Raw genomic sequence first — 21,490 nt, forward strand, 5'->3', positions numbered from 1 at the left:
CCACATACCTACCACAATATAGCACATGACTCCAGAAAGGGGAAGGAGGCTTCCTTGTAGCTCTGTTCCTTTTAGCACATTCTGAATTTTGTACCACGTGCTTGGGATCTCTATTTTAAGATCAATGAAATATTTAAGCATTTAAAATATTCAAACGTTTCTCTAATGATGGGCTATCAAATCAAAATGGGAAGAGGAAGACAGCGAAAAGGAGGGAACGCTAGGTAACAAAGAAGTGGTAGAGTCCAAGGTAAGACAAGCTCACGGGAAACATGGGGACAGCTTCTCCACCTGTGGCTGGGACAAGTGAGGGGAGGATGAATTATCCTGTTATCGGGATGTCTGCAGCTGAGTTTTCGAGAGGCGTCCTAGGGTTCATGCTGTGGGTGTGGGAATGATGGCAGTTATGGTATTAGTCTCCCTCCCTACCATATGCTCCGAAGTCCACAGTGTAGTTTTCCTTTATGCTATTTATCACAACTGCAATTAAGCAATCTTTTAAAAAGACTTTTTTTGCAAGATTTTTTTAAGTAGACTCGGGGCTTAAACTCACAACCCCAAGATCAAGAGTCGCATGCTCCCCCGACTGAGCCAGCCAGGAGCCCCCAATTAAGTAACATTTGATTTGTGTAACTATACAATATGCAGCTCCTTTATGAGACGATAAGCTTCAAGATGACCGGGGTCTTCTCTGCCTCATGTAACCCTACATCTCCGGCGCCTCGTACATCATAGGCACTCAAACAAGTATGAAATGCTTAATTGGATTCTTAAGCAGTGTCAGCCATTAATTAATGCAATTACTTTATCAGTTTGTCATTTTACTTTTTTTAAGCTACATTGGGTTGACCATAATGTAATTAATTCACACCTTCAATCAGGCAGCGCGGTTGGCCCGGACTTGATGAGAAAATCCAGTTTCCCTGGGAAACAGAACTGTAATTACATCAAGTTTGTCCTGGACGAGGCCTTTTCTCCCATCCAGTTGAGTGACACTGGCCAGATGACTCTACGAGCCAGATAACCTCAGCTAACTGGGAGTCAGCCCTCTACTAACACTCCGCCAGGACCCATGGGCACAGTGGCTGAGTCCTCCGTCTATCACACAGCCACCATTTAACCATGCCTAGATCACTCTAATAAATCATTTGTAAAGCAGGGACGCCCCGGTCGCATGGCTGTGGTGTCAATTTAAGGAGGTATTAGGGAAGCTCCTTACCCTTCTGCTTCTGTTTACTATTTACACAGGAGAGGGAGCACACGAAGCCGGGAGTTTGATCCCGCCAGGCCTCTGCTCAGAAGCCCACAGTGATTGCCCATCTCCCCAAGAATGACATCCCGTCCTTAATGATAGTGGCCCCCAAGGCCCTGAATGAAAGATCTCAGTGAGTTCTCCTTCCTGTTTCTGCCGTCCACACACCAACCGTCTCCCTGCTCTTCCCACACTCTGGACAACCTGCCACCCCAGGGCCGGAAGGCTCCTCCACAGGCCTGCTGGCCTTGCCCCTCTCTCCTTCCCGCCTTTCCTCACATGACATCTTCTCAGGGAGGCCTACTGGGGACACTCTGTGCAAAGTTGCAAACTTCACGCCCCTTCCTGGCTGCATTTTCCTCCAGAGGTTTTATTATTTTTTCCCCTAAAATATTATGAATGTAGGGCGCCTGGGTGGCTCAGAGAGTTAAGTGTCAGCCTTTGGCTCAGTTCATGATCCCAGGGTCCTGGGATGGAGTCCCACTTGGGAATCCCTGCTCAGCAGGAAGTCCGCTTCTCCCTCCCCATCTGACACCCCCCATGCTTTCTCTTTCTCAAATAAAATCTTTTTTAAAAATACTATGAATGTAGGAATGAATACTGTTTTACACACGCATCATACAGCACCAGGTACACTGTAGGTTCTGTTGTGAGTTATACTCTCTCCCCGCGTCCCCCCCACCCCCTGGCAGTGGTTAGTGGTCTGAAGAGCTAAAGCTTGAGGGTTTACGGTGAGTACCTTCTAGGATCATGTGCCTTCAGGAAAACCAAGATTAATATTCATTGCCTGGACAACCTTGCATGGATTATTTAAGCACTAGGCAGTCTGGGCTGGAAATACTAATAGTTAGCACTTTTGTGCCTCCACTGATTCATGCAGTCATTCAACCAACATTTATTTGACGCCTTCGATGTGCCAGTTCTTACTGACTGAGCGGCCGGACCCCATCCGACCCGGCGCAAGCGTCTCCTTCCGGATCCCGGCGCTCCCTGCACACCGGGTCCCGGGATTTGGGGTGGGGGTGGGGGTGGGGGCGTGGGGGACCAGGGAAAATATCCGGTCCCGCCAGCAGAGGGCGTGCTTCCGCCCTCTCCGCCGCCTCCCGACCCACCGAGGCGTCCCGGCTCCCACGCTCGCTCCCGAGCGCGCCCCCGCCCGCCGCGTCACGTGACGCGGCCACGGAACCTGAGCTGCCCGGCCTAAGCTGAGCTAAATTCGTTGCCGGTGGCCGCCGCGGGTGCAACCACAAAGGCTAATCCGAAAGAGTGGGGAGGCTCGCGGAGTCGATGCTTCCTCTTCCAATTCAGGTCGGCTCCCGCTACCTCCTCCCCGTCCGCCACTGCCGACTCCCCGAGCGTGTGCATGAGCTCTTTGGTGTGGGGAAGCTCCGGTGACCATGTAGGGGGGAAGAGCGAGGAAGCTCCAGGTGCCCGGGACGAGGTCAGCGCCTTGGGCACGCCTCCGCGGCGCCCAGCACACCCCCGGTGCGGGCCGGCGGGCCGCTCGGCCCTGCTGGGCAGCCGGGCCTCCGCCTGTGGCCTGGCCCGGAGCGCCGCGAAATCTCGCGCCGTCTCGCGAGAGGCGAAGTTGCAGGAACATGGCGACGTCTAATCTGTTAAAGGTAAGACCCTCCGTCCGGCGCGGCTCGGGCTCCGCGCCCGCGGGCTCTGGCGTTTTGGGAGAGGCCCGGCTCGGGCTCGGCGGCCAGGTGTGGGAGTGCTCGGGGGTTGTCCGCCGCGGGGGAGGCCGGGGAGGTGGCCGCCGAGGACCGGAACGCGGGTCTGTGGCCTTGGGGTCGGGAGGCTCCGGCTGTCCGTCCCGCCAGCCGGCGCGGGGTGTGCAGGGCCCGGCCGAGGGCGGGCGGCGAGCGCGGCTGGCGGAGGAGCCGCCGTGGCCCGGGGCGGCGGGCGCGTGGTGCTGCGGTGCGCCGACCCGCCGGGGCCGCGGCACTCTCCGGGTCTCCGTGGCGGCTAGAGTCCAAGACACAGGAACGGGAAATCCGAGAAGATGCTGCCCAGTCGGGCTCCACGGCCCGCCTGACCCCCGCCTTCTTCTCCTCATCTCCCTCGGCCCCGTCTTGTGTGCACGAAATTCCGGGTCAGACGGCAAGCGGAGCCTTCCACCCCGCTCGCGCCCTCCCGCTTCTGCGCGCTGCACCTTCGCTCCTGTCCTCGCGCTCCTGAGTTCCTATTTCTCCTGTTTTTCCTTGGGAAAATATTCCGCAGCCCCGGGGCAGCACGCAGTCCCACGACTGCCGAGGAAGCGCTCCCAGCGTTTATTCCCGAGCTCCGCAGAGGGACAGGATCCAAGACAAGGGTTAGAGTTAGTTTTGGTTCTGTGGGATGGCGAGGGAGACGGAGGCATCAGCCCCTGCCCTCGGAAAGTTGGGAGGAGAAGGAGGAACACAGGGCACATGGATGATAGAAAAGAATGGAAAATACGGTGAAATATACTGGAACCTCGCGTATGTCTTCTTTACATCACCGATAACAACTGCCTAACGGGTGGGACTGTCTTATGAAATATGGACCAAATTTTACTAATCTAAGAGGTAATAAATATTCTTTTAAAAGGGGGAGGGACCTGGAAGGAAACTCAGTCTGCCGCTTAGAAGCTGTGTGACTTTGGGCAAGTTTCTTAACTTCTCCGTGCCCCGCTTTCCTTATCAATAATACGGCGTTATCAATAGCATCTCTCTCGTAGGAGCATTGTTAAGGTCGTGTCGGTGTATGTAAAATGCTTAAACCGGTGACTGGCACTGAATTAGTACAGGATACACGTATCCTGTTTCTGGAAGAAAACGAATTCATGGGAATGGAGTAAGCCATCCAACTCTTCTTTTAGAAGAGGATTGCAGAGTTCTGATAGACTCAGAAAACTTGTTTACCTTCTGAAGACTCCTGTTCGTGCTTCCCACATGTTTACATGAGCAGTAGCTGATGTTACTCATCCAAGTGTGTTTAAGAAATAATCGGGTTTGTGATTCTGTTTGTTTTTTATTTGATTACTTGGATGTAAAGCAAGGTCTTATTCCCCTAAGAATTCTTTCAGAAAAGAGCAAATCACTTTTTTCCGCTCCCTGTGAAACCTTACAAAAGATTGTTTGGAGAAGGTGCACATTTTAAGCTACTTCAGTAAAATAGTAGTGGCTTACTGTATGGGATTGTGAATCTGCATAGACAACACACACCTAGAGAATGAGAAAACTGCTTGAGTGTATAGACAATGGGTATTTGGGACTTAGGTTAAAAAGTTCACAAGCATTCAGAAAGTTCTGTAACTCAGACAACTTTTATAAATTAAACAAAGGTGATAATGCTTTGAAAAAATAGGTAAATGAGTTATTCACTGTAGTGAACATGAAGACAGATGCCAAAGATACACTGGAAAATTTTCAGTGAAATTGTTTTATGTTTTGTAAAGGGGGGGAGAAAGAATTTCTGAATGTTATTTTACATAATATGTGATTTTATTATTATTATTTTTTAATTTATTCATTTGACAGAGAGTGATACAATGAGAGATGGAACACAAGCAGGGGGAGTGGGAGAGGGAGAAGCAGGCTCCCTGCTCCCAACGTGGGGCAGACACTTAACTGAGCCACGCAGGTGCCCCCATAATACGTGATTTTAAATACACACAACTAACATCATATAATGGATGTTATAAATAGACACTTGATTCTTCTATCTGTATCACCAAAAGTTTATGTGTTCAAGTTGGCCAGAAAAATCCTTTTTTTTTTTTCTTCGTTTCTTTCCATATTGGAAGTAGGGAGGGGGGTTGTCTCATGTTCATACTGAAAGAAGTAGCTAATTGAGAAGTGGAAAATGGAAAGTTTGTTGTCTTGGAGAAATGTAGTGAGACTGCCAGGGTAGACCCATAATATAATTCATGGGTCGTCTAATTCAAGTCCCGTGGTACCTTGAATAAAGATCAAATGAGTGGGGTGTGGCCAGATTAGTCTCATTTGCTCTCTTGACAGGACTAATAGGTTTATAAGTAAAATGCCTTAGACATTGTGCAAATAGGTTTCATCAGAATATATTTGACAGAATTCTCATGTCTTGTGGTCAAAATGGAGAAACGTGGGCTACATGAGAATACAGTTAGAATTGGATTCATTAAACAGTTGTACATGAGGAAGGATAAGTGATAAACCATCCACCCTGAAGGGAGGCCTGCAGTGTCCTGCTGAAAAAATTAGCTTTCTTCCAATTTGCCAGTAACGTGGGTGGAGTTAAGTTTATTGAGTTTGTGGATGACAGTTTGGAGGGAAAGCTAATATGTTACAAAAGATTACAAGATTCAGAACTTTGATAGGAAACTTACAAGTGAAAGGGCAAAGCCATAAAAACGACCTATGTTTTTAATATTGGAATTCGATAGAAGGATTGTGTATTTAAGGCAGGTGGACTATGGCTGGATTTTGGAAATCTAATATGCAAAAACGTGTGTTTTATATTTTGTTGTACACAGTTACCAGTTGCTTGGGGGGTTATATCTCCCCAAATCTTTCTGTATTACTACTTTAAGATTTTTGTTTTGTTTTTTGTTTTTTTTTAAACATGGAATTCTGGTTCTTTTGCTTTGGCAGTATCTAGGCCCTCAGTCTATTTTCTTAATTTCTAGTTGAGTATCCTATCCCAAATGGCAGTTGTTTAAATCTTACTTTGCTGGGCCTCAGCCCTTGTTTAGTTCTTGGCCTGTTACTGTATGTAGTCATGTGGAGGGCTCTCAACTCCTGTGGTCAGTGCCACACACTTTCCCAGTTTCCCCTGTATTCTCTTTTTTGAGGCATCTGCTGTGTTCTTCATGGCTCATTCTTCAGCCTTCCTTTCCCCTCCAGGACCTGGAAGCACATTCCCTGTTACTTTTTTTAAGTCCCTTTGTTCTGGCTTCCGGGGAGGGAAAAAGTACGAGTATCTCCTCTCATAAAACTTTGGCTTTTTTTCCTCTTGCCATTCATGTCCCTGGTTGTTTGAAAGGCAGCCCCCACTTGCTTCCTTTATAGTTCTTCACCTTCTTGCTTAACTTACTGTGACTCCCCTCCCCTTACCTCCACTACTTACAGCGATGCTGCCAGTCTGGAGAGCAGGGGTGACTTCCTAATTGCAAATTGAGATTTTTCTCCGATATTGTTGATCACTAGCTCTGCTTCCCTTTTGATTTTTAAGAGATTCTCTCCGTAGTGTCCTCTCTCTCAGATCATTGGTGTTTTTCACTGACCTCCCTCCTGTCCTCCCCAGTGTGATTATTTCTCAGGAGTTAATCTTCAGCCCTATTCTATCTTTGTACTTCTGTTTCTGGGGCAGTCCTAACTCCCATGATTTCACTATTTTTATCTCTTAACTCTGATCTGAGCTCTGGACCAAAACACAGTTCTGACCATATCAGTTTCCTGCTCAAATACCTTTGATGGTTCAAATTCTTTGATATCTTTCCAGTTGGGTCTTCTCCCTAATATCTCCCTGCTTCCCCTGCCCCCTCCTGCTCTCTTTCCTCTCCGTCCCCCTCTCCCTCTTTCTCTCTCTCTCACACACCCCCACCTCTACCTGGCTGGATCCTTGTTGGATCACTAGGATATCACTATCTCCATATTGGCCTGTTAAAATCTATTTAGTCACTAAGATCGGCCCAGATTGCCCCTTTCAAATTCTTAGTGCTATCATTTGAAATTGTTGCCTGCTATGCACAGCCAGAGCAGGGCATCACTTCCTTTTAGCTCTTGCTTTATGCCTTATATATTATATGTTAGAGGGACAACGAGAGAGGGAACACAAGCAGGGGGAGTGGGGAGGAAGAAGCAGGCTTCCCGCTGAGCAGGGAGCCTGATGTGGGGCTTGATCCCAGGACCCTGGGTCATGACCTGAGCCGAAGGCAGGCGCTTGAGGACTGAGCCATGCAGGCGCCCCAGGACTGCTTTTATGTATATTCAGGATCCGACTCGTGGGTGGTCATGGATGAGGGGCATTTGTACTGAGGACACCATGTTCATTGGAACCTTAACAGGGGGTCAGTAAGTCTCTGGAAAATCAATTCATCCAGTGATTATTCAGCATTTTCTAATCCCACGGGGTGATTTAGGCAAATTCCTGCCCTTACGTATATTTTTTGTGGGGGAGAGAGGCCAAAAACCATATAAGCAAATAACTGGGTCAGATATGCTATGAAGAAAAACAGTCAGGGAAAGGGTAGAGAGGAATTGATGTTATATTTGATGGACTGTTCGGGGACGGCCTCTTGAGGAGGTGACGTTGGACATGAGACCTGAATGAAGTGAAGACACATGGCACATACATATTTTGGAGAAGACTCCCAGGTGGAGGGAACAGGAACGGCCGGCATAAAGGCGTTTTGAGTCAGGAACGTGCTCGGCAAGGAACTATGCAGGTGATCACCAAGTTGTGCGCGTTGTCCGTGAACATTTAAGGTACACAACTGTGTGATTCTTTTTTTTTTTTTTTTTTAATTTTATTTACTTATTTGACAGATGGAGATCACAGAGAAGCAGGCAGAGAGAGAGAGGAGGAAGCAGGCTCCCTGCTGAGCAGAGAGCCCGATGCGGGGCTCGATCCCAGGACCCTAGGATCATGACCTGAGCCGAAGGCAGAGGCTTTAACCCACTGAGCCACCCAGGCGCCCCTGCGTGATTCTTTTTAATCTCTATTTGAACACAAGTGAGAGCCTTATTTACAGCCCACCTTGTCAATTTTCACTGAGTTGAGGGGAATTGCCTTCCAGATGGGCGTGTGAGAGGCACATGATCCTTAGGGCCGCCTGCCCTCCCTCCAGTGTCCCGTCCTTGAGACGTGGTTACATTGGACACGGCCTAGGGAGACAAGGAACTCAGGCTTCTGCATGTTGGTGTACTGAGTTACTCTAAGTCTGTGATAAATGTCAATGTGAGCGTTGTTCCTGTTCTGGGAAAATGGATGAGCAAGTACCTTAATCTGGAGGTGATATGTATTGATGCTACTGACAGGAAGTGACAGTTGAGGATAAACTTTGAGATATTAGTCGTTTATCATTGGATTAGAAAAGGGCAATTTTAGACTGCAGGAGGGTATGGAGAGGACACTAGTTAACCATCTGGGGGACAGAGAAGAGAGATAGACAAAGACAGGTGTTTCTTACCGGCTGTTTTGGTAGGCGTCCTGGAGGACCCAGTCATGTCACAGAAAGCCATGTGACTCGTGCCTTGGTATAGTAGGTGTGGAGTGAATTGGCGCCTGCCCGACGGACTGTATGCGAGTAAACAGGTGACAGCTTGGGTTAAAACCTTGGTCATGATACATGTAGTACAGGTACTGTCTGGTGTTTTTGATCTTTGTAATGGGTTTGTTCATCTTACAAATATGTAGGCATTTACTCTGTGCGGGATACTATTCTAAGTGTAATACAGCAGTGAATATGACTGACGAGGTCCCTAGTCTGTGGAGCTCCTTTTCAAACGTGTGAGTACTGTCACCAAAGAAGTAACACATTGGGTAGTTTTTGTAGAAACGATGGAAACAGTATAATCAGGAGTGCTCAGAAAATGGGGGCATATTTTATGTATTTACAACAAAATAGTTTTATCTTTTTCCCCAAAATGCTGCTTTCAACTCTGTTCTGTTGAATTTTCCTTCCCTGCTACTTGATGACATTTCAACCCCGTCTCCTAGCTTTCTGGTTTTTTTAAAAAGTCCTGTTGGTCTAAATTAAAAATTTCAATATCAAAGCCAGGTTAAATCTATGTGCTTAAGCCTTTGGCTTCAGATCTGCAGAGAGGAATGGGCGAAAGGCAGTTTTCTTAGGTTGTTTGAGGAAGGCCTCTGGGAGGTGACATTGACGCTAGACCCGAATGATCTGCATTCTATTCTAGGCAAAGGTCTTGAGGTGCTGTGGTGAGCTTGGCTAATTTGAGGAACACGTTTAAAAGGGTGGTGTGGCTGGAATATAGTGAGAATTGCCAGGATTCAGATATATACTGGAGTTTTGTGGTTCTTTTGGTTAATGGGGATTGCAGATGTGGTTTTAAAATCATATAACTGGGATTATTAGTGGCTCGTAGCCTTGTGATTTACATGGAAGACCTGAAATACACAAATTGGATTCCTTTTGTAAAGTAATTAGATATAATTCATAATCAGTAGGATAGGAACTTCACAGAGGGAATAAATATAAATCTTAAATAACCTCCTTGTGTCATAGTCAGAATGTTACGGGAGTGAAAGTGTGCAGGTGATCAAAGTAATTGGTACTAACTGTGTCCACGTCATTATTTCTTGTCTTGCCTCAACTTGTCCTTTAACTCTTCTTGTACCTTTGTCATCACGAGGATGTTACAAGAACATGCATGGTATTAATAACTGCATTCTCTGTTTTCTTCCAAATGCAACTTTTTAAGATTGTTTGGGGTTTTTTTTAGTAATCCCTACACCGATTGTGGGGCTTGAACTTGCAACCCCGAGATCAAGAGTCACACACTCCACTGACTGAGCCAGCCAGGTGCCCCCAAATACAACATTTGATGTCATTATAAGTTGTCATAGGATTGCTTCTACAGTTTGATCTTGTGTGTTTTGTCCCATGTATTATGTAGGGATTTCTGGACATTTCAGGGCAAACCAATAGGTCAGTATTTATGTTATTTTGTTGTAAAGTGAGTAATTTAAAAATGATTCTAAGTACATTTTGCAAGCTAGTGGACTTTTCTGTTTCTGTTTACTCTCCTGTGTTTAAGCATTACTGTTTTTTTTAAAGATTTTATTTATTTATTTGACACACAGAGATCACATTTTATATGTGCACACAAGGAATTATGTACCTACCTTTTTCTTGGGATTAAATAAAATGGAATTATTGCAGGTGAACTCATTGTTTGAAAAACCACTCTTGAATTTCAGTAGGAAGTATGCAGAACTTTTTAAATAACACATTCCAGAGAGAGCTTTATGGCATTTTTCATTACTGCCCTATAACATCTCCCCCGGCCCCAAACACATTACAAAAAATTAAACTTTTATTCTGTAATTTGCTTTCTTCCTAGTGCATGCTTGTTTTTCTTTCAGACGACCACCATGGATATGGGTAAGAGATTGTAGGATTTGACCATCAGTTTGTTTTAGAACTGATCATTCTGTTAGGGGCTACTTTTTTGATATAGCTAAGTGTATTTTATTGGTTCTGGTTAACCAACATGTTGTATTAAGAGATCCTGATTTATTTTTTTTTAAGATTTTATTTTTTTTAATTTATTTGACAGATCACAAGTAGGCAGAGAGGTGGGGGTGGGGGGTGGGGGGGGAAGCAGGCTCCCCGCTGTGCAGAGAGCCTGATGCGGGGCTAGATCCCTGGGTCCTGGGATCAGGACCTAAGCTGAAGGCAGAGGCTTAACCTGCTGAGCCACCCAGGTGCCCCTCATGATTTCTTTATGTCGATTAGAGTAGGAAAGGGAGCTAAGCCTTTGTTCACCTATTTTTCTTTCTTCCAACTTTTTTTTTTAATTTAATTTTATTTATTTATTTGACAGACAGAGATCACAGGTAGGCAGAGAGGCAGGCAGAGAGAGAGGAAGGGAAGCAGGCTCCCCACTGAGCAGAGAGCCCCATGTGGGGCTCGATCCCAGGACCCCGGGATCAAGACCCGAGCCGAAGGCAGAAGCTTTAACCCACTGAGCCACCCAGATGCCCCCCAACTTTTTTTTTCTTACTGTTTTCATCCTTTCTGTCCTCTAATTGTTTCTGAGAAACTTGACACTAATTTTTTTTTCCTCAGTCTTGTGGGGGAGACAAAAGTAAAGAATGATTGACTTTTTTATCTTATTTAAAATAAGGAGGAACAGTGAACACAGGGGGAAAGAAATGAGGCCAAGAGTTAGAACTTCAGCATTTGATTTTATTGGGCAGTACCTCCTAAACTGATCTTGACCACTTCTTCCAAATCACTCAACTCAAATGCATTCCTTCCATGGCATTTCTTCTGTGGTTGGCGCTCTGTCAGTCACTCACATCAGAAATCTGAGAGCCGTGTTGCATTATGCAGTAGGCAGAGCAAACATGTGCTTGGGGTACCCTGCTCCCATTAAAAAAAATGAGGAAAAAAATATGGGTTATATATGATAAAAAAAAAAAAACTGTTTTGGACCTCTATGTTTTAGAATTTCGTATCCTTTGTATTTTGAATTATACTGGGGAGTACCAGTGAGGGAGCAACTGATAAGTCATTTCAGAGATTAGTGCCTTAATACTGCTTTTGTCAAGTCATTTTCAACTTTCTCTCATTCCTATATCAGACTACCACCAAATTCTGTTATTGTAGGAGAATTAGAAGCAATAGTAGTTACTGTGGGAGTCCCTAATGCAATAAAGATAGCCAGCACCTTTCTTATATTTAATTATTCAGTCCATGTCTCTCAAACATTTTACGTGTCTTATTAATTATTCAATCCATGTCTCTCAACATTTTATGTGTCTTATTAAATCCCGTAACAGCCCTTGCACATAGATAACTGTGTTAAATCCATCTTACTTAGATGAAACTGAAGCACAGAGAGTGTAAGTAACTTACTCACAGTCACACAGTTGGTAAATGGCTAAGTCATAATTCCTTCCTTATAAAACCGCTTCGTGAACATCTCACCAGTAGCACCTTGCCTCTGTGTAGGGCTTCATCATGTGTTGCTTATATAGACTGTTGTGGCTTCCTGTTGGACTGTGTGCTAGTTTTTCCTGTTGAATTTATACGTGATCATTTAGAAGTTAAATGTAATCATACCAATAGCCAGTGGCTGTGTTTTCCCCCCATCCAAAGAATTTTATTTAATGTGTTACAATCTGTTAGTGTCATTTATTTTGCTTAGATTAAATGCTTTCTTACTTTCTGACACAAAAATGTGTTCCAGTCTCATCTCTGCCCTAACTTTGGAATTAACATTTTCTCTAAGGAACCTTTTCATGGAATATGGTATTGAGAAATCAGGATCTGGATGCTAGGGATGCTAATTGCCATTGGGGTGTTGCTTCTCCCAGGCTCTCCCATTGGGCTGAGCTAGGACACACACACCCTGTGCTAATTTCTGTGTATTATTGAAACCAGTGAGTTCACCCCAGTCCTCCCAATTCCAAAAGACTCATTTTTTTTTTTAAAGCTTTTATTTGTTTACTTGACACAGGCAGAAAGAGATCACAAGTAGGCAGAGAGGAAGGCAGAGAGAGAGAAGGGGAAGAAGGCTCCCCGCTGAGCAGAGAGCCCGATGTGGGGCTCGATCCCAGGACACTGAGACCATGACCTGAGCCGAAGGCAGACGCCCAACTGACTGAGCCACCTAGGCGCCCCTCAAAAGACTCATTTCTATCCTTTTTCCTTTCCATATAATGTGACTTCTTTCTCCGACAGTGAGAAATCTCATTGACACTGGCTTTTGGGCTGAGTTATTCAGGAAGGAAGGAAAGAAGAGAGGAAACCATTACAACATTTTTAATATGTATAGATGTGACACTAGCTATAAATTCCTTAAACTCAGAATACTTTAACAATTAAAGGATAGTTACTGATTAAATACAGCACTAAGAACTCAGTAATTTTTAAATGAATAACACTAGTGTGACAATTTTTCAAGCAAGATTTACTGAAATATGACCTGTATACAGAAATGCCTATAAATCATAAATGTATAGCTGGATACATTTTTAATAAAGGAAACATACCTGTATAACCAGCACCCATATCTAGAAATAGAATATATTTTTAAAATAAATTCTTTATTTTTTATTAACATATAATGTATTATTAGCCCCAGGGGGACGGGTCTGTGAATCGCCAGGTTTACACACTTCACAGTAGAAATAGAATATTAACAATGCCCCCGAAAGCCCCCTGTCTCTTACCCTGTCCTGGTCTCTAGTTTGGAGCCCCTGCCCCAGGCTAATCACTATGCTGATTTGTAATAACTGTGGATGTGCTTTGTCTGTCCATGCACTAGTGTGTACTCTTGGGACTTTTGCTCAGTATTATGTCTGAGGTTCCTCTCTATTACCGCTTGTTAAATTTTTGTTGCTGTGGAGTATGCCACGCTTATGAATATTTTAGTTTATTCATCCTGTTGTTGGACATTTGGGCTGACAATAGTTTTTTTTACTAGTGAGAGTAGAGATATGATGTACTTTCTTCAACAGGTCCTTGATAGATGTATGTACGCAGCTCAGTTGGGAGTATACCCAGAAGTGAAATTGGTGTGTCACATATTATACGTATATCTAACGTTCATTGATATGCTATGTAGTTTCCTAAAATAGCTGTACCAGATTACGCCCACCAGAAGGATGAGCGTTCTGGTTTCTCTAAATTTTATCTAATACTTGGTATTGTCATTCTTTTCTATTTTAGCTTTTCTGGTGTATGTAGTGATATTTCATTGTGGTTTTAATATGTATTTCCCTGGGGCGCCTGGGTGGCTCAGTGGGTTAAAGCCTCTGCCTTCGGCTCAGGTCATGATCCCAGAGTCCTGGGATCGAGCCCCGCATAGGGCTCTCTGCTCAGCAGGGAGCCTGCTTCCTCCTCTCTCTCTCTGCCTGCCTCTCTGCCTGCTTGTGATCTCTGTCTGTCAAATAAATAAATAAAATCTTTAAAAAAAAATATGTATTTCCCTGATGATTAATGACGGTGGGTGCTTTTTCATATGATTATTGGCCATTTAGATATTGGCTTTGTAGAGGGTGTATTCAAGTGTTGCGGCAGAGGATTGGATTCGATTGTTTTTCCTCTCTTACTGATTTTTAGGAATCTCTACTTGTTTTGGATAAGAGCCTTTCTTGGATATATGTATTAGAAATAACTTCTTACACTCTGTGGGTAGCTTTTTCACCTCCTTAATGGTATCTTTTAAGGAACAAAAATTATTATTATTTTTTAAAGATTTTATTTATTTGACACAGAGAGAGGGATCACAAGTAGGCAGAGAGGCAGGCAGAGAGAGAGAGGGAAGCAGGCTCCCTGCTGAGCAGAGAGCTCGATGTGGGGCTCGATCCCAGGACCCTGAGATTATGACCGGGGCCGAAGGCAGAGGCTTAACCTACTGAGCCACCCAGGTGCCCCCAAAAGTTATTTTTAATATTTTACAATTTATCAAAATTTTTCTTTATGGTTAGTGTTTGGTTATAAGGTCATACAAATGATCCAGGCTCTACTTGTGTTAATATCTTATTTCATTTTTTAGAACAAAAACAAAATTAAGAATTTATTATTATACTTTTGAGCCTCAAAAATATATCCTGGGACCCTTCCAGGAGTCTGTTAACCACAATTCAAGAAATACTGTATTAGAATGTGAGTTCCTTGAAGACTTTTCATTTGTAAGTCCCAGTGACTAGCATAATTCTTCAAGTACAGTAGGCACTCAAGATATTTGTTGAATGAATAAATGGAATGAATGAATGATGAAAAAGCCCCCAAATAAGTTCAGACTCTTTCACCAATGCCGTTACTTCTGTGGTTGTGTTTTTCCTTAAAGTTAGTTGTTGGGGTTTCTAAAAATTAGGCACTATCAGAATTTGTTTAAAAATTTTTTTCTCTATAAAAGAAACCTAAAGGTTTTATTTTTATATTATCATTTTTAAAAGATTTTATTTATTTATTTGACAGAGATCACAAGTAGGCAGAGAGGCAGGCGGTGGGGGTGGGGAGGCAGGCTCCCCGCTGAGCAGAGAGCCTGATGTGGGGCTCGATCCCAGGACCCTGGGATCATGACCCGAGCTGAAAGCAGAGGCTTTAACCCACTGAGCCATCCAGGTGCCCTGAAACCTAAAGGTTTTAAAGGGAAGTATCGTTTGAAATTTCTCATTTCACTGATAAAAAGATGTTTAGCTTTTTGGAAAAGTGTTTTCTTCTGCACCATGTTTAATGACAAATACGTCCGTCTTTCATGTAGTGGTGCTCCTGCCCTGTGGTTTTTCGATAATTGCCACTGAATTTTTATAATCATAGACTTTTTTACCCTGCAATTAAAAAAAAAATGAAATTAAGTCAGGGGTTGGATTCTGGCCGATAGGTCGCAAGTCTCTCTGTTACTCATTTAGGAAAGACCTGAGGAGTAGTTAAGTATAAGGCTCTCCCCGGGGGCACCCGCCTGGCTCGTTCAGAAGAGCATGCGACTTGATCCTCAGGGTCTTGAGTTCAAGCCCCATGTTGGGTGTTGAGATTACGTTAAAAAATAATAAGACCTTATTAAAAAAAAATGAAAAAAAAAATGAGGCTCTAATCAAACTAAACTGCTTGGATCTGAAGCCCATCTCTGCCACTTACTTTCTATAATCTTAGGAAAATAACTTAATCTTAGGGTAGAATGTACAGTTGTTTTCATCTATGAAGTGAGAATAATATTACCAAACACAGAATGTAGTTATAAAGATTAAATGAATACTTGTAAATATTTAAAGCAGTACCTGACACGTAATTAGTAGTCAGATATTGTAAAGTGAAATGATCAAAGTTGATGGAATGAACTATACCGAAGATTATACTGAACTTAAATAATAGAAGTTATAAATAGCTGAACTCAGATTTATTAACAGTTATCGGATTTTCAGACTACCCATTGAAATGTAAAGGAAGCTATTTAGAGATAAGCAAAGGAAGTCCTCTTTTGTATCATATGTATTACATGTGATAAACATGTAAAAAAATTTATTGACTTTAACCCCAGATTAGCTAAGTGGCATATCTTTGCAATGAAAGAAATAGTACAAAATATTGTAAGGGAATGATTAAAAAAACAATAAAAATATAATGAAAAGTTTTTTTTTTAATTTCACCCTTCTACAATATCAGTGGCAAGCATCCTACTCTGATTACCCCTGCTGTCTTTCTAACTTGTTTTAATGTTCTTAGCCCAGTAATCTAGCTCCACTAAGGCCTTTAATTCATTGATTCTACCACCTTATTGTATAGTGTCTTAGATCTGAGAGTTGATAATTTTTATCTAGTTAGGGAACATTTTGGCTTTTATTTCTTTGGATATCAACCCTCTCTGCCCAAGACTTTGGTTATATGTTAGTTAGGTCATTTGATGTTGTTTCATAGCTCCCTGATAATCATTTTTAGAATTCTTTTGTTTCTGTAATGTTCATGCATGCTTCTGTTGACTTGAACTTGTGACGTTTATAACAGCTGGTTTAATGTCATGCTTTACTGAAAACTCTCATGTCATTTCTGGGGCAGTGTGTTGATGGGTTTTTCTCTTGATGATGTTTTTCCTTCTTTGCCTGCTTGGTAATTTTTGATTGAATGCTAGACGTTGTGAGTTTTATGTTTTGGGGCCTGAGTTTTTCAAATATCCTTTAAGTATTTCTGTATTTGGCTTTGACATAATTAAGGTGCTTGGAATCAGCTTGATCTTCTTGGGCTTGCTTTTGCGTTTTCCTAGTGGGTCTGGAACAACATTCAGAGTAGGAGTACTTCGGGTCCACTTAGATGCACTGGCTTTCTGAGGACTCTCCTTAATGTGAAGGAGCACTTATGCCCCGGCTGGTAGGAGCACGAACTGTTTTCAGCCCTTTATGAGCCCTGCGGATTGTTCTAATGGACTTTTCCCCAGTCTCTGATAGTTTCCTTACACACATGTGCAAGTCAGAATTCAGTCAGGGGCTCAAGGAGACTTCTTTGTATATCTCTGTCTGTGCCACAAATTTTTGTCACCTTGTCCTCTCTAAACTCTGGCTCCTAAGTGAAACGCCCAGGCTGTTTGGATTCCCCTGCTTGTGCTGAGGCTTGGAAACTGTCTCTAGGCAGTCCATTGGGCATTTGTAGGGCTCACCTACGATGGTTTTCTTGGGAAGTACTGTCTCATGCTGCCCCATGGCGCTCGAGTTGTTGAAGCAGGAGGGGGAAACCTGGCTGTTGTTACTCCATCATGGTTGGAAGAAGTCTCTCTCTTACCATCTGGATGTCTTTTCTCTCAGTCTGCTGGGCATGAATTCTCCATTCAGTCGTTGTAATCACTCCCTTGAATACATGTTAACTCCCTTGCTTCTTTCATTTCACTTGGGAAAAACCACAACCCTGGTTAAATCCTTTCTCCACCTTTCAGTGCCAGCAGCCGTGTGAAAGACACCTCTGTGCTATTTTCCCTTCAAATCCACAACCGGAGTCTGTAAGTGAGCCCAGTCACATGACCACAGTCATTTATTCTGCTTCCCTAGATACCTGTTTCATATCTTTTCTCCCAAAATTCTCGCACCTCTTCACCCATCTTCTAAGGCATTTTCCTTTTTTTCTACATCACCGAGAAACTGAAGCAAGCAAAAATGAAGTTTGCAGAGTGGCACTTAGATCATCTCCCTTCCTGCCAGCGTTTGCGTGTGCGTACTTCGCCTTCCCCTCTCACTGTGTGGTCATTTCCTCCACTGTGCACTGTAGGCCCTTTCCCTTGCCTACCCAGGGCAAATTAAATTTAAATTCAAATTCTCCAGCAGTTTCCCTCCCGTTTCTCCCACATCTTCGATAGTATATCCTAGAACGTGCCCATCAGTATAAAAGCATACTGTATTTATCGCATCATAAAAAAAATTTTGACTTCTCTCCCCATATCAGCTCCCCTGCCATTTCTGTGGTCTTGTACAAAAGTGCCAAGAGTTGTCCGTACTTTTCTGATTTTCCTTTTCTTTCTCTCTCAGTTCCTCTCCAGTCAGGCTTTTGTCCTTAATGCTCTGTGAAATGTTTTTCTGTGATTAATGTGAAGTCTCTGTCTTCCATGCTGCTATTTCAGGAGTCCTCCTACATCTTTCAGGAGCACGAGCTGCACTTGATCACCCCCCTTTCTCAATACTTCATTCCCGTGGTTTCCAGAATACCAGAGCCTTGATTTTTGTGCCACCTCTGTAGTTGCTCCTTCTGTCTCCTTTCTTGGTTCTTACTCTTCTTCCCACCCCTTAATGTTGGATGCCTCTGGCTGCGGGCCTGGGTCGTCTTCTCTCTTACGTTCACCGCCTTGGTCCAGTAACAAGTTTGAAAACCCATATGTACTCCAGTGACTTTTGCATTTTAATTTCCTGACCAGACCTTTCTTTGGATTGTAGATTTGCTTATGAAACTGTGTATTGAATGTCTTCAAAGGGCCGTTGTGTAGATGTGTCAAACATAGCCCATCTGAAACCAAATGCCAGGGCTTTCCTGCTGAGCCTGTTCCGTGTGCAGTGTTTTCCATCCCAGTTGACGGCAGTACCGTACTTCTTGGACATGTCCAATGACAGCTCAGACAATTCAGTAACGAGTTTGAAGGGAAGATGATCCATGGGTTGGGGGAGTAGAGTGTCTGACCACCGGGGGAGAGAGTATTCTTCCTGAAGGACGTGGGGCAAGGGCAGTGTCGTGGGATGTTAGAAGAGGCAATAGAGAAACAGGGCCTAACTGGTTAGGACGTTGGAGATTCTTTACGAGGCAAGTAGGCGCCCTTCTCAAGGGTAAAATAAGCTAACTAAAGCCGAGTTGGGGGACTATGATTGCTGTTAGGGTTCCTTGGTAGTGAGGTTTTCCCCACAAGTGCAGGCCAACTTAGGTTTGGATTTGTGACATGGGCTGGGCTCCTGGAGTGGACTTCATTTTGTGGGTCTTGATACATCAGGCAGAAGTCCTGCTTTACTCCGTTCTCTCATCCCATGTGCATACTGTTGGGAAGTCCTCTTTAGTACCACCTTTCAAACTGAAAATGTAACTACTGCTGCCCACTTCTGTAGCTGCCGTACTGGGCCAAGTCACTGTCGGTCTCACCTTGCCTCCTCAACTTACACTCAGCTTTAGCTCTTGCCTCTTATGATGTATTTCTTTCTTTCTTTCTTTCTTTCTTTCTTTCTTTCTTTCTTTCTTTCTTTCTTTCTTTTTAAATTTATTTGACAGAGATCACAAGTAGGCAGAGAGGCAGCAGAGAGAGAGAGAGAGGAAAGGAAGCAGGTTCCCTGTTGAGCAGAGAGCCCGATGCAGGGCTTGATCCCAGAACCCTGGGATCATGACCTGAGCTGAAGGCAGAGGCTTTAACCCACTGAGCTACCCAGGCGCCCCTCCTCATCTCACTTATAATAGAAGCCACAGTCTTTATGATGGCCTTCAGGACCCTGCAAGATCCAGACCTCTTTTGCTCCTGTGACTTTCTCTGCTCTCTCATCTGTCCTTACTCTGCTCTACCTTGAATACATCAAGCATATTTCTACCTTAGGGTCTTCCCCGTGGATGCTTCCTCTGCCTAGAATACTCCACCCCCAGATACCCCTCATGACCAGCTCCCCACTGGCCTCCTCAGAGCCCCTTTGTGTATTTGAGAAGAAGAAAGCCTGTGAGGGCAGTAGTTAGGCTGAAAGGAGTGAAAGAGTTGGGAAGGGGTACAGCAGATACTGAAATCTTGGTGAAAAAGAGCCAGTGGGTGAGATAATCCTAGATATACCAGAAGTTGGTGAGTTCAGCCTACTGTAAATCTGAGTAATAATGAGAAAAAGCAGAAGAGACTTTGTAGCAAATTAATGGAGATGAGGCGGCCTTCAGTTAGCTAGTGGAAACGTTCATAAATCAAGGTTTATAATTTGAAGGTTCCTTCACATATTGTTAATACCTGCTCTTTTGTAGGTAGCAGATTTGGTCTGCTGCTGCTTACTTAATGATGTAATGATATGCTCTTCGGTGTAACAGAGAATAGGCCAAAGAATTGCTCGAGCATCATTTTTTTTACTATAAAAGATGAATAGAAAACATTCAGTTATTGAATTCCTCCTTTAATTCAGTGTTAGAGGAAAATGTTTCTGATGTTAGTCTTGTGTGTTTCATCAAACAGAAGAACCAAATATGTTTCCTGTTATTTTGCAATAGCTAATAGATTCCAGAGTCTAAGCAGTATTCAATTTGCCTAAAACAACCTGTTTATTCCAGTCCTCTGTATCTTTTAGACTTTTTAATTGCAAGATTTATACTATGTTTAATTTTATGAATTGCCAGAAATGCTAAGAGAAATAGACTTAGTTGGCATTATAAAGTATCCTCTAGTTAAGGGGATATATAATGATTCTCCATGTCCTAGTCAAGAAAACTTTCTCTGGTTCTTTCAAATTTATTTGCATGCTCACTCATGGGTGCTTATAATAAGAATGTTGTGATTAGAGTAGGTACCTGGGGCAAGATAGTACAGTAACTTTTAGGATCATCAGTGTTCTTGGATATAGGATGTGAGCACGATCTGGCTGTGACATCTGTCACCTCACTGATTAGCAGAGTTGATGTGGCTGATCTGGCTGACCAGGCGGGTGTCCCCTCTTTCCCTCACCAGTCCATGTGTGTCCCTCCCAAAGCTGCACGCTTGGTTCAAGAGGATGACGCTCCCCAGCAGTGGAGGGCCATCCTCTGGTCAAGGGCATATGAGTGGCTATACTCCCCTGCTAGAACCTCCAGACAAGCTCTGAGGGTCCATTTGTAGGAGAGTGTAGGGTGGTCAGGCTTGCAAGACTCCAGACACACTCAAACGCAGCCCTGCATGGAACCGTGTGCCTTTCTTAAGTTTAAAAGAAAACAAAGTGTCCGTGGATATAAGAAGCATCACTTGCTTTCACAAGAGTTTGTCAGTCAGTGGTTCTTAACCTGTTTTTGGTCACAGACCTTCTAATATTTTTATGTAGTTTTATCATGAGTTTGCTGAATATGCTGATTCTGAACTCAAAGAGATTTGATCCAGGAGGTCTGAGTTAAGTTTTAGAAACTTATATGTGAAACTGCCACCATAGGTGATTCTGATGTATGTTCTTGTTAGACCACATGATTCAGAGACCTCTACTGGGAGTTTGCAGATTCCAGGTAGTCAGTCTAGAACCTTATCTGATACAAGTCAACAGCATCTTTAAGAACGTTACATTAAAAAAAAAGAACATTACATATAGTAAAAATGATAATGAGTTCCACACGTGTGTTTGGAAATTTTTCTTAGCATGTTAGGAAATGAGTGACTTGTGTGTAAATTTATTGATGAAAGCAAGTCATGTGGCCACAGTGGTAATAACTGACCACGAATGGGCTCTCTCTTTCTCTCTTCTAGTAATGTAATGAATTGATGACCTTTTTCTTAATTCCAATCACTTCACTTTCATGGGATAAACCATGTGTGATTATGAAGTATCATTCTTTTAATATGCCACTTATTTAATTAGCTGACATTTATTTAAGATTTTTGCACCCATGTCCTTGTTGAATTTGTCTAGAGTTTCCATTTCTTATGGTCTTCTCTC

At 43.5% G+C, this 21,490-nt stretch overlaps 1 protein-coding gene across 1 annotated transcript in view; it reads left to right on the forward strand.

Moving 5' to 3' along the window:
- The first annotated feature begins 2,396 nt into the window (after nt 1–2,396).
- CUL5 (cullin 5) overlaps nt 2,397–21,490 on the forward strand; it is a 92,685-nt gene continuing 73,591 nt past the window's right edge. Inside the window, 4 exon segments of the mRNA XM_032838427.1 lie at nt 2,397–2,675; nt 2,677–2,751; nt 2,753–2,842; nt 2,845–2,874. Coding sequence (XP_032694318.1) covers nt 2,616–2,675; nt 2,677–2,751; nt 2,753–2,842; nt 2,845–2,874 — 255 coding nt within the window. The 5' untranslated portion in view covers nt 2,397–2,615.

The sequence above is a fragment of the Lontra canadensis genome, unplaced genomic scaffold, assembly GCF_010015895.1.
Source record: "Lontra canadensis isolate GAN:19392208 unplaced genomic scaffold, GSC_riverotter_1.0 scaffold104, whole genome shotgun sequence".
Classification (NCBI taxonomy): Eukaryota; Metazoa; Chordata; class Mammalia; order Carnivora; family Mustelidae; genus Lontra; species Lontra canadensis.